Source organism: Pempheris klunzingeri, chromosome 1 (assembly GCF_042242105.1).
Source record: "Pempheris klunzingeri isolate RE-2024b chromosome 1, fPemKlu1.hap1, whole genome shotgun sequence".
NCBI classification, from domain to species: domain Eukaryota; kingdom Metazoa; phylum Chordata; class Actinopteri; order Acropomatiformes; family Pempheridae; genus Pempheris; species Pempheris klunzingeri.
The window spans coordinates 5,212,875-5,226,758 of record NC_092012.1 but is presented as its reverse complement, the minus strand read 5'-3'; the positions used below and the strand labels follow the sequence as shown (position 1 = coordinate 5,226,758).

The window sequence follows — 13,884 nt, the reverse complement described above, 5'->3', positions numbered from 1 at the left end:
GGTGCATTGTTCATGTAAATGAGTGGGACAGAACATAATGCCTCTGTAAGTGCTGAAAGCAAATATGATGTTATAATTATTCCCCTAATTGTGTTGAAAACCTGGACATTTAGTGTTCACAGTTACTTGTTAGTACTCGGGACACCCAGCACCCAACTGGGATGTCTAGTCACCATATTTCTGCTCTCTCTAAAATTTATGAGAATGACTGAAAAGCTTTTTAACAAATCAATACTCTGCTTTTTGCTATGACACTATTGATTGGCTTGTTTGATGGAATTTGATGGGAACCAGCCTCCTCACCTCTCTGACACACTACCAAGTTGGTGGTCACGGTTGGCAACAGCTCAGGGGCAGGTTGCACCAACAGGGCTTACTTCTGGTTTTAAGTCGGTCATCACCTGTCATTCCAAGTCCAACCAAATAGTTACAAAGTTGGACCAACAGGGCTTAAGATTTCTTCATACTAAGACTAGGAGTAAAATTTACGCCTGGTCAGGAGCAGGCAATAAGTCAGCACAGTAGCAGCACAGCTTGATAATGGTGCGTTTCATGCCACAGACTTTACAACAAGTGGCATTTAGACCGGAGAGACCAATTAGGGACAGAAGCAGCTCGTTAGACATTTACAATGACGACAAGCTGATTGAGAGGTTTCGATTCTGTATGAGTGATCTAACTCGACTTGAGCTGCCGCCAAAGCAGCGTTGGCACCTCCATCCACAAGTCCACCACCTGTCGGCCCATCTGCAGGATGTCACTGGCACTGAGACGCCTCCTTGCGTTTTATGCTCAAATCCCCTCCGAAACTTCGATAATTGCCTTTATGCTATCTTAATCTTTAATTATTCATTTCATGCCTATAATTGTCAAACGTGGAGATACATAACTTGGAAAGCACAGGATACAGATCAACAAATCAAAGTCATTGACTCGAGTGAAAAAGACGGTTGTGAATAAAGTAAACAAAAACAGTTAATGGATTCAGGTCTAGTGATCAGTCCTGATCAGCATCACGGAGAGTGTCATTGGCCAAAGGACCCCTTTGATCACAGCACAAAGCAGAGCTGACCAAGATATGCCAGTTTAAGGACTTTAATCACCTCATGTTAATGTTTTTCTTATTTGTTGTAACATCGGATTGTTTGTCAGCCGCTGTTGTCATGTGCTGGCTGTAAAGCTCCGTTCATTTTTGTATTTCAAAGTACCTGAAATGTCCTTTTCTTTCTTTAACAAAGTATCCTAGCAGTGCACGCTGAAGGGCAACAGCCATTGTGGCGTTGGCATTCACATGAACGCACATCACTAAGGCCGGGCGTAGTTAGGCTTAAATTTGGTTGGCGCAACCAAACACCAGTTGTTGCAACTGGCCCCTGGTTAGTGATAATAAATTCCTGTTTTATTGTGCTTTGGATGAACAGAGCACCAGATGTATGAACGCCATCAGAAACAGACCTCTCTACAGCCTCCACAACTTAGCGTATCCCATAATCCTGTAATGTTGTTTGTCCAAAATGAAATCAACATATGTAAAAGTTATATCTTATACGGCCTTTTATGGTTTATAGAGTATTCAACATCCAAACTCTGTGTGTTTAACATTAAAAATCTAAAATTCACATACTGTACAAAATATTTTTTACAGCGTCCTCATTGCTCTTTTTTGAGAAGAATTGTGTGTGAAAGTTTTTGAAGTTATTACTTATGTTAACACTTGACAATAAATCACATGTAACTATTCGGTAGATTGTCAGAAGAAATGTTTGTAGATTTACAGACGAGATGCACTTTACTGCAATAGGAGGGACAGTGTGAAAGAGATAATTAATGGTATTTGACTTTTGGATTCAGTTTCCTCCACATTAGCCGAGAATGTTAATTTCCTATTATGTACAGCTCGATTAACAACTGTGTTCCTTTGTGAGTCGCTGTCTGAGAAAATCTTTCTGGCATTTTTTCTGGCCTGGTGCAAACCTTGTATCTCCACAATATAAACTTGTGTAATGTAAATTTAGATATCAAATAATAATGCAAACATGTAACTTGACTGTCATATGGTTTATCCCTCATCCTACTGACTGGGATACACTCAGTTAAACCTCCTGTCATGTCTCACAGATGCTTTATTCTATCATTCCAATTTTTCATGACTTAGTCAATCAGTTTGTTCCATATGCCTTCATGTGATCATTTTCTATTTCTGTTATAATTAGCACACTCTCCCAGACGTTTTGAAGGAGATGAACAGCCAATACACATTACACAAATTAACATTCACTTCCTAGAATAATAACAATCTGGGTTTTCCTTCACATAAGATTAATTATGTAACTTACAATGTTTTACAGCAAATGCATCAAACACAACAAAGATCAATATATAACTGAATAAAAAATGTTTGACAGATGCTAGACTAATAGCAGGAGCAAGCAGGTTTGTCGCACTTCTACCTCCACCTTTTCTGTAAATAAGAGCAAGACAATCCCTTAAAATCCTTGTGCATACAGAGTTCCAGGTTGTGAATGAAAAATGCCAGACACAAAACCCCAGTTTCTGTCGCCATGTGCATACTGGCATAAAGTAGACAGAGAGAAGAACAAAGCCAGCACCCCCCCTCCACACACATTATTTACCCTGGCGTGTCATGAATCTATTACAAATCCTTTTATAGCATGCTCGAGAAGAATAGCCTTACGTGATAATGCGCTGAAAGGCTATCTCGCTGCAGCAGATGCCCAGCTTCAGTGTGGTAGTGCGTCCCTTGACAAGGCTTCCACAAGCTGGGTTCATTGACATCGACGGTCTGGGGACAGACGTGGAATCGGAGATGCATAGCTGCTGCTTCACTGGCCTCCAGGCAAGGGCACATAAATATGACTGTAAGCATGAACAAAGGGAGATGCAATTAGATGATTTGCTTTGCAGATGATTTGCTTTGATAGTGCATGTGATCCCTACAAGTGAACAATACAGTATGTATGTATGTTTTCCATCTGTTTGCCATCAGAGAGAACAAATAGTGGTGGAAAGTAATTAAGCACCTGTTCTCACTGCTTCTGTGCTTTTTTGAGTTACTTTTCCCATTTGACGTTACTTTAAACTTATACTTAATTATATTTTAGGACCGGTCTCGGTCCACTCTTATTTGAAGTTTCCCTGGCTGAAGTATTGTTATGAAAAGTGAGATTCCTAAAATTTAGGTCGGCTTTGCAAGGCTATTTGACATCTGTGTGAAACAGAACTGGAGATGAGTCACTGTCAACATCCAGAGCCTCCAACATCTCAGGGTGAATCGCGTTATCTCTGGCACCGTGCCACTTCAGAGCTTTTTAACTACCTCACTGACCTCTGCCAGTGAAACAGGGAACAGATTCTCTGTTGTCCTCCATCATGATAGGCTGTCTTCTGGATTCAAAGCCGGACTGCATATCATGGGCTCAGGTTTTGGCTGTTGAAATTAGTCTGGAAAGTCTTAGTCTTGGAGCGACAAATAGTCTGTTGTAAAAGAATCATATATAACCATCAGAAAAAGACATGTTTAGAGCCATGCAGCTACTAATTTTCTCTCTTATCACCATCAATCTTTGATATATCTCTGGGTTATAGTTCACTGGTATCATGGTCTTTCCATTTCATGGCCAGTTTAACATTTTGCATAATGAAACCCCCATAAAACTCTACATGCTAGCTAGTCCATTTGAAAGTATAATGGCTTTTCTAAAGATCACATTTGAGAGAAACTTGTCACTCAACATTGACAGTAAATCCTGTTAATGATGGAACAGAGACAAATGAAATGTGCTATAAATAAAACCAAACAAACACACAATAGGAAACTCCTATCACACACATAAAGCTTTTGGGTTGCCAGGTTGTGAAAAACTTCTTGTGGCTGCTGGGTCATGAATAAAGTCCTTAATAAAGGGCAATGAGTGTCTCACTTTTCTTACAAGCTATCAAATCTGTAGTTGTAAATAATTTACAAGTCGTAAATAATGAGGGTCACAGATTTATCGTATTCTATTAAGCCAACAACAAAAGAAAGTCATGTGTGATTATGAATTTAAATAGTAAGACCTTCACAACAATCCCCCAGATATTTAATTGTAAATGTCAATAAGTTAGTTCATGGATGTTGGTCCGGATGCTGTGCAGCACTTATCCAGAAGGTCACTGGTCAAAGGGTCCACAGTGGAGGCCTACCTGAAGAGAGGACAAAAAAGCAGGTCTCTTACTGGAGGAGGATAAACATCAGAGGGATTTTTTAACAAGCTGGCAAACCAAAAATTTGAAAAAGAAAAAAAACAAAACAATTTTAATGGCTTTTAAGTTATCTATAAAACATTAATGCAAAGATTAAGGCGACCAGCCATTAATATTTGATTTAGGCAACTAGGCATTAACAAAACAGTTGATTGCAACACGTAAGTCCTTTGGAAAGGGAGCCTGATTAGAAAATGGCACCAAAGGATATAATTTACACCTACTAGAGTGTTACCCAGCAGTCATTGCTAATACCCCATATGACTGTAGCCTTAGTTGCATTATCAAATCAGACTACTTATAGCCCTCTCCTCTTCCTCAGCAGCTTTTCTTTTGTCTGCCTGCTTCTCACAGCCTGCACTTTGCTCACTCATATCATGTTCATTATCGGCCCACCCACTCCCGTATCGATAACTGGGTTGCAGACGCCCTGGAGAAAGGGCTTTGTCGGATCACAGAGCCCGAGGCGGTAACGTTGATGTGACGAGTTCACGTCAAAGTCAGGAGAGAAATGTTCTGCCATAAAAATCCCTAAAACCGGCACGCTTGTTCCTTTCTAGGCAGAATCAGACAGGTTGGATAACATGTGAGATCAGTGAAAGCTAAAATATCCCTCAGGAAGTGCTGTAGCCATTTATGGAGGGGTGGTGGGGGGTGTGTGTGGGGGGGTGAGCATTATTCTTTATATTTTTTTAAAGAAAAACAATCAAATGTTTGCGTAGAATTCAAATTGAAAAGGGTGATGGAATCACTGTGAAGTCACTGGCTGGATGAAAATAGCTGATTTGCTTGGCTGTGAGTGTGTGATGTGGCAGGCAAGAGACTCAGGATGATGATGATGATGCATGTGTGTGTGTGTGTGTGTGTGTGTGAGAGAGAGAGAGAGAGAGAGAGAGAGAGAAAGAGAGAGAGGCTGAGCGGGGAGGGAGAGGGAGAGAGAGGGAGTGAGAGGCAGGTGGAAAGGGGGAGGGGTCTGGGGTGGTCCAGACAGTCGGTCCTTGTGTACCTCACACACTCTCCAGCCTTTGCGCATCATTTAAGGGGAGCCCGGCTGTCGCTCTCCCCGGTCAGTCTCACCGCCCGGCCGCTCCGTAGTAACACAGCCGCCTGAACGCTGCTCCGCCACTTTTGCTCTTTTGCTCTTTTGCTCTCAGTGTCTGGAGCGAATCGTTCAACTTCAACCGACTCGCGCCACCGTTATATGGAAAATACGAGCGGTGCCGGGCGCATTTATTCTCTCCTACCCGAGAGGGAGCGCACGGCGGAAAACGTTGGAGGACCAAAGGAAAGCAGCCGTGATTCATGGACGTGCAGCGCATCATGAGAATACTACAATTACCAACAAGGTATAAGGGAAACAAGTGTTTATTTACTCCATAATAATGCCGTCATGTGTCAAATTAGATGATTTATACAAGCTTTATTTCATGTATAGATTTTTTTGGAACACTTGCGGCACATAGGGATGCGTTCATTTTTGCTATGTTTGTCTTATCGCAGCATTGGTAAGGATGTCTGCATCGCGGAAAATCTCAGTGAGGAAGCCTAACCTGTTCCCGCTGCAGTACAGTGGGCTTTTTAAATTCTGAAAAGCCAGCGAGGACAAAGCACTGATGTTCTTCATATCCACAAGAGTTGCTATCGGTGGCCATAGAAGTCAGTGTTTTTGGTGTTGTTCAAGAGTATTAAGGCAAAGCATCAACATTGTCAGCTCCTTCACACAAACAGATGGCTGTAGTGTCTGTATGCAGTGAGGAGGATGAGGAGGAGAGGGGGGGTGGGATTTTTATGAAACAATTCTGGGATTATATTTTTCTCAGATGTTGTTTTTTTAATGCAGCCTTCCTCTACATTGCGCTTTTCGAGTCAGTAGAAAAACCCTGATTCATCATTTCTTTCTCTTTGCACCTTAAAAGTCTCATGCATGGCTCCTGAAGTGAGGATGGTGAGCCTTTATTTTACTTACACCATCCAAAGGCCCTTGTGTGTGATACTACTATATGTTATTTTATTTTTTTTATGGAATCCTGAATGGAACAGACTTTCGATATGATTATCTAATTCTTCACTTGCAGCATCATTTCCCCTTGATGTGACATTGGCAGCGAGGCTTTAAACTATAGTTTACATATCTGGGCTGGCTGAGACTTTTTTTTTTTCTCCCCTGATGAACAAGTGGAAAACAGGACAATGCTTAGACTGTCCAATCAGGCCAAACAAGGTCCTTGAATTAGATGCAGACAAGTTGGAGTAGACAGAGAGCCAGGGTGGATGTACTGGGTGTGCTGCTTTGTAGTAGAGGATACTTGTTGAAGTATTCTGTGTCCCTAAATTATTGGTAAATTGTAAGTTTTGGTGCATTTTTAACCCATAAAGCACGTTACAGACATGTGTCCAGAATAGCTTTCAATATTTCGGTGAAAGCTATTTTTAAACTTTGGCACAAAAAAATGTGTCTTGCCATTTATAGATACTGTATACACAGTATTTTGTGCTCACACACTACTGTGGTCTGGGCACTCAGTGTCAGTTGATTGGATAGGAATCAAAAGTTCAGACTCTATATTATCTATTTTAATATTCATAAACGAGGGCGTAGCGACAGAAGCAGAAACAGGAGACAAATTGAATGATTAGGTTGCAGGATTCTGTCTCACGGCTACAGCCATCTTTATAAAGGACTGCTCTTGTTATTTTCTTATTCGCTGTGTCGTTAATTTTCAACTCTGCCTCCAACATAAGTATTACAGTGAATGAAAATATAGCCCTTTGGCCCTAGAATCATAAATTAAATATAGTCTGCATATTGCTCACATCCAACCCACTGATGACTCAACCTCAATTCTAAAATCAATCAGAATACAAGTTGCCCCATCTTTAATGGGCTTTTTTTTAAATGTTCTCCTTTCTCCACTGTACCATTGGCCAGTGTAGAGTCAAAAATATAAATCAATTGTCATTTTAGGGCAGTGAGCGATCTATACTGTAGTACATTTATTGTGTAAAAACATCTAGAAAGAAAATCCAAAAAAATGGATGAAATAAGAATAAAAAGACCAAAAATTCTATGTTACAGGGAGGACCTGGCATGGACCGCTGTGTCTAAATGAAGTGGTTCAGCCATGCAATGTTCCTGGAAGGCAGTGATTCTGCTGGCCTTGGCCTCCATTGCCATCCAATACACGGCCATCCGGACACTCACCTCCAAGCCTTTCCAGCTGTGCCCATTGCCCAGCCCCCAGAACTGTGGTCTGGGGGGCCAGGAGACAGAACCTCCCTTTGAGCGTGGAACAGCAGGCGGCGGAGGCTGCGATGACTACCCTTACTTTTCCATCAATGCCACACGTAAAACGCACATCCTGGTCCTGGCCACCACCCGCAGTGGCTCCTCCTTCGTTGGCCAGCTGCTCAACCAGCACCAGGAGGTATTCTACCTGTTTGAGCCTCTTTATCATGTTCAGACCACACTGATTCCACGTCTGTCACACAGTCGCAATGCCGCAGACCGGCGTGTGATGCTGGGCGCCAGTCGAGACCTCCTGCGTAGCCTGTATGGCTGCGACCTCTATTTCCTGGAGAGCTATATCAAACCGACGCCCACGAATCACACCACAGATAAACTGTTCCGTCGTGGTGCAAGTCGAGCATTGTGCCAGCAACCTGTGTGTGACGCCTTTGGTCCTGCCGATGTTAATGTGGAAGAAGGGGACTGTGTTAAGAAATGTGCTACTCTAAACATGACCCTAGCAACGGAGGCATGCCGTGAGAAGCGGCACGTGGCGATCAAAATTGTTCGGGTGCCAGAGATTGGAGATCTACGAGCTTTGGTTGAAGACCCACGGCTAAATATTAAAGTGATTCAGCTCGTCAGAGACCCGCGTGGTATCCTGTCATCACGGATTGAGACATTCAGAGATACATATCGTCTGTGGCGTATTTGGAGGGCCACGGGGCGAAGACCTTATAATCTAGACTTGAGTCAGCTCACAGTTGTCTGCGAAGACTTTCTCAGTTCTGTTTCAACTGGTCTCAACCACCCGTATTGGCTGAAAGGGAAATACATGTTGGTTCGCTATGAGGATTTGGCTAGAAATCCACTTCTCAAGACAAAAGAGATCTATGACTACCTGGGGCTGCCTATGGATAAAAATGTGGAAGACTGGATACATGCAAACACCCGAGGCAGCAACGATCCCTCAGCAAAACACAAGTTTGGTACTGTGAGGGACTCTGCAGCTAATGCAGAGAGTTGGCGTTTGAAACTGTCGTATGACATGGTAGAATACACACAGACTGTGTGTCAAAAAGTACTTCACCAGCTGGGATACAAGGCTGTGAAATCAGTGGAGGAACTGAAAAATATGTCCCTCTCACTGGTACAGGACAAAACTTTTGTACCTTTTTTGTAACAAAGATAGTTCTCTAATGACTATTTTTGATATATTTATAATTGTTGCCTTATAATTTCCTTAGTTTGTTTGTTTTGTTTCTGTAAATCTATTTCTTCAAATTTGCACTAAACTTAAAATATTTTGAATGCACCAAGGGAACAATGGATGATTTCCCCCATGTTGCAGAACAGCACACTTTAAACACGACGTAATCAAACAAGCTAGTTTACAAATGTCTCCTTATTTTGTTTTCCTATGAATAGAACCAAGGCAAGGCATTGTCTTCATTCATTTCCTGTATGCAAGCTGTCGTTTCAACAAAAGTCAAATGTTGCCCTTCAAAAACATGGGGATGGGAGTGTTTTTTTTTTTTTTTTTTAGACCTGTGATGGCAAATGTGGACTGTACAAGCCCTACTGTGCAATAAATAGTGAATGTCGCAGTCAACCTTTACCACTATGGCATTTCTATCTATGTGGGAAGAGAAGAGATACTTCTGACAGATGCCTCGCTTGCAAAGGATAATTGCAGACAATTAATAGGCTCTCAAGTTAAAGGGACAGAATCCCACTGGAGGTCACGAGTGTTTCATCAGAGGATTTACAACCATCTGTGATAGACAAACACACACTAATGAGAGGTAAAGCTGAAATCTTCATTACTGAAGCTATGTAGGGAATACATATTTTTTTTTAGCTGATTACAGCATTGAAGTCATGGATGTAGACTTAATATAGGTTCTAATCCAAATAGACACTGAAGCATCCTGCTAAATAATTGTATGTGTCAGTTAGTTTACTCCATAACTTTATTTATTGTTTAATTTGTAGATTTATTCATTCATTCAAAACCGTTTAGTGTGAAATTTACACGGCCTTCTTTGTCTTCAATTAGAAGTGTTTATGCCATTGTCATTCATTGATAAAAAGATATAAAGTCACCTGTTAAACAGTAAAGGATTTCCATGTGTTTATGTCGCCTGATAACTAGGGAAGGTATGAAAACAGAAAACACCACAGAACACAAATAGTGTGTGCTTTCTCTAAAAACGTAACATCTCTTTTGACAGTCCATAGTTTGGATCTATGTTAACAGGTTGCACTGCAAATTCCCATTTTTCCAGGATGTGTGGACAGCTGATACTGTACAACACAAACACATCAACAAAGTGTATCTACATTAGATCTCATATACAAAGTATTACACTAATGACTATACATAATCTGGGACAAATCCTGTGATTATTATAGTAGCAGTTGCCATGCTGTTTCAACCCGGCAATGTTAAAGGGTTATAGAAGATCAAGGCTTAAATACAGTACGCCACTGACATGTAAATACTATGTCCTTTTTGTCCTGCTCCTTTCAAATAATGCTGAACACACTGGACAGTTTCCAAAGCACTAAACACAATGTTATTTATTTCTTTTTATTTATGAACAGAAACAGGCTTTCGTTTTTTTTTTAATGCAATCCGAGCACAAAATGAAATTGGAATAATTGCTGTTATTTGCTTATCATATTATAAGCTCTTTGAAAAAAAAAAAAAAAGGACTCTTGGGGCATTTTTGCTGCAAAAATAAACATGGGTTTGAGACCCCCAACTGGCACAAACAGCAATGTTCAGGCAAACATTCCCACAGTTGGTTTATATTTGAAGCCATGCTTACCAGATTATGCAGTGGTTAGTTTGGCAAACCGTCTTCCCAGTTAGTGAATTCAGTTATCAATTCATGCTGTGCACTGTATGCAGTATCTTAAGTTCAGCATCGGTTTGCATTATGTAACACAGAGTAAACAGAGTAAACATCTTTCAGAGTGATATTGGTAAACACACTGCACAGCGTGTTGCATTTAAGACTTTGGCTCAGGTGCCACAGACAAAAACAGGGCAGATTCTCAAATAGCAGGGGTAGAATGAATCATTTTTGCTAGTTGGTAACAGAAAATGTCAGTTTCCAGGTATAAACTAGACACAGAAATGATTCAGGTATTAAACTCTACCAGGAGACTGCAGCAGTGTTAAATTGCATTTAGTGAAACGAATAATACTGTATATCTGATAAATGTGCAAGTATACCCTGAGGAAATACCAAAGTAATGTCTGTCCTTAACACTGATATCAATGTCAACTTTTTCCCTTTTTCTTCACTTCCTCTTTTGTTTTTTGTTAATTTCGCCTTTTACGATCTTGATTTGAATTTTGATTTCCCGCAAATGGCGTCACTGCAGAAAACTGTGCAGTCAAGTTGCCTAACACGAGGCAAAGACGTCCATTGATTACCACGCAATGACCACTTGTTTACCCATAAAATATGAGCCCCGTGAATGGAGCATCACACACTCGGGCTCATCAGTATTGGTGACCGGATGTCCATTGTGATGCAGAGCACAAACCTTTGATCCTCCTCTGTGCTGAGGCTTGAGGCAAACTCTCTCTCTCCCTCTTCCTCTCTCTATGCCTGTGCTTTCTCCATCATCCACCTCTTTCTTTCATACAGAGATCTCAGGGGATTGTTCCTTTGCTTCAGTGCTCACTCTCTGTGTTTCACTTTACCTCTGAATCTTCTAGATGTGTTTGGCGTAGCCTACTTTTAATTTTAAAACTGAAAAATGCTGCAAAGCCACTTGAACATATGGGTTCTTCTAGCCATTAGAGGAATAGTTTGGCATTTTGGGAATTATTTGCTTTCTGTCAGTGAGTCAGACCAGAAGTTTGATACCACTCTCATGTGTTTACGCTAAATAAGTAGCTACATGGCTAACCAGATTATGCAGTGGTTAGTTTGGCAAACTGTCTTCCCAGTTCGTGCAGAATTCAGTTATCATTTCATGCTGTGCACTGTATGCAGCATTTTAAGTTGAGCGTCGGTTTGCATTATGTAACACAGAAATTGTCAAGGATGTGTGCACAAAAAAAGCTGCACCTATAAACTGCAGAGTAAACACCTTTCAGAGTGATATTGGTAAACACGCTGCACAGCGTGTTGCATTTAAGACTTTGGCTCAGGTGCCACAGACAAAAACAGGGCAGATTCTCAAATAGCAGGGGTAGAATGAATCATTTTTGCTAGTTGGTAACAGAAAATGTCAGTTTCCAGGTATAAACTAGACACAGAAATGATTCAGGTATTAAACTCTACCAGGAGACTGCAGCAGTGTTAAATTCCATTTAGTGAAACGAATAATACTGTATATCTGATAAATGTGCAAGTATACCCTGAGGAAATACCAAAGTAATGTCTGTCCTTAACACATATCAATGTCAACTTTTTCCCTTTTTCTTCACTTCCTCTTTTGTTTTTTGTTAATTTCGCCTTTTACAATCTTGATTTGAATTTTGATTTCCCACAAATGGCGTCACTGCAGAAAACTGTGCAGTCAAGTTGCCTAACACGAGGCAAAGACGTCCATTGATTACCACGCAATGACCACTTGTTTACCCATAAAATATGAGCCCCGTGAATGGAGCATCACACACTCGGGCTCATCAGTATTGGTGACCGGATGTCCATTGTGATGCAGAGCACAAACCTTTGATCCTCCTCTGTGCTGAGGCCAGAGTTGCCTACTCCTCGGTAAGGAAAGTAGCTATTGGTTGTCCTACAAGTCGCTAGAAGTCGCTAAATAACGTCATCGCCTAATTTGCATAATTTTCAATTTGCATGTAATTGTAATGGAGAGGAATAACGTCATGCGAGAGACAAGAAGTGAGTAAAAGACACCCCAAATATGTTTAGAACTGCAAATGAACTGTTGATTCTTGGTTGTTGTTTTTTTATTTTGCCATTTAAATAGGCTGTCACTTCTCAAAATAACTTCATGACTTAAATGCTTTGTCCAGACCCACATTACATGAATCAATTTTGTGCTGTATTGTTGAATATTAGAATATCAAATTTAATCAAAAGACTGTTATGTGGGGTGGAATTGCTAGCTATACGCCCATATGACTTTTTATTTTTGTGAGACAGCGCACGCGTGATTCATTAGCAGTGTGGACGGGGAGCGGAGTGGGTCTCCTCTCTGCTCTGACTGCAGCTGGGACTGCTGCCTGAGGCCACTGTGAGACCGACCGCCTGTGAGTGCTTTGTGACGGGGAGGGGCTCACGGCAGCAACCGCTGCTCGTTGAGGACTGTAACTGCAGAACGATGCGTGCTTTCACGTCAGAGTCTCCAAAACACCAGAAAAAGTCACTAGATTTGTCGCTAGTAGCTTTTGACAAAAAAAAAAGTCACCAAGAGGACTTGGAAAGTCGCCAGATTTAGCGAGAAAGTCGCCAAGTTGGCAACACTGGCTGAGGCTTGAGGCAAACTCTCTCCCTCTTCCTCTCTCTATTCCTGTGCTTTCTCCATCATCCACCTCTTTCTTTCATACAGAGATCTCAGGGGATTGTTCTTTTGCTTCAGTGCTCACTCTCTGTGTTTCACTTTACCTCTGAATCGTCTAGATGTGTTTGGCATAGCCTACTTTTAATTTTAAAACTGAAAAATGCTGCAAAGCCGCTTGAGCATATGGGTTTTTCTAGCAATTAGGGGAATAGTTTGACATTTTGGGAATTATTTGCTTTCTGTCAGTGAGTCAGACTTGAAGTTTGATACCACTCTCATGTCTTTATGCTAAATAAGTAGCTTCATTTAGCGTCTGGTTAGCTTTGCTTTGCACAAAGACTGTAAATGACTGGCTGTTTGGTGGTAAAAAAAAATGTGCCAACCAGTCCTTTTAAAGCTCACTAATTAACACATTACATCTTCTCTGCTTATTCAGTACAAAAACTGAAGCATATAAGTGTTAGTTTGCCAGTTTGGCTGGAGGTTATGTGCTACCTTCAAGCTAATCGGCTAATGGTTTCAGCTTCATTTTTACTGTAGGCTACAGACATTAGAGTGGTATCAGACTTCTCATCTAGCTCTCTGCTAGAGAGCAAATAACTATTTCAAGGGGATAAGGTTGGATTTGTTATATGCTCAATATGTGCTAGCGTGCCTGATAGTTTAATTGAACTAGACTAATGTAACAGTTACCAACCAAAGATTGACGGCAACCTGCCGCAAACGGTCTTGCATTAAAGTTATAGTATCATTTTGTACAACTGAAAAAGTGTTTAGGTAAACAGGCTACTTCATGTTGTAAATCAACAGGCAGTTTCAACTATTATATTATCTAAACCTTATTTCTCTTTTAGAAAAATCTAAAAAGATCAAGTTGTTTTTTGCTACCGAGCAGCAAG

The 13,884-nt window shown here is 41.0% G+C and overlaps 1 protein-coding gene across 1 annotated transcript; it reads left to right on the top strand.

Annotated features, from left to right (window-relative positions):
• The first annotated feature begins 7,385 nt into the window (after nt 1–7,385).
• Nucleotides 7,386–8,672, top strand: LOC139205443 (carbohydrate sulfotransferase 1-like). Its single transcript, XM_070835667.1, has one exon. The coding sequence runs from the start codon at nt 7,386–7,388 to the stop codon at nt 8,670–8,672; it is 1,287 nt and encodes a 428-aa protein (XP_070691768.1).
• Nucleotides 8,673–13,884: the final 5,212 nt, after the last annotated feature.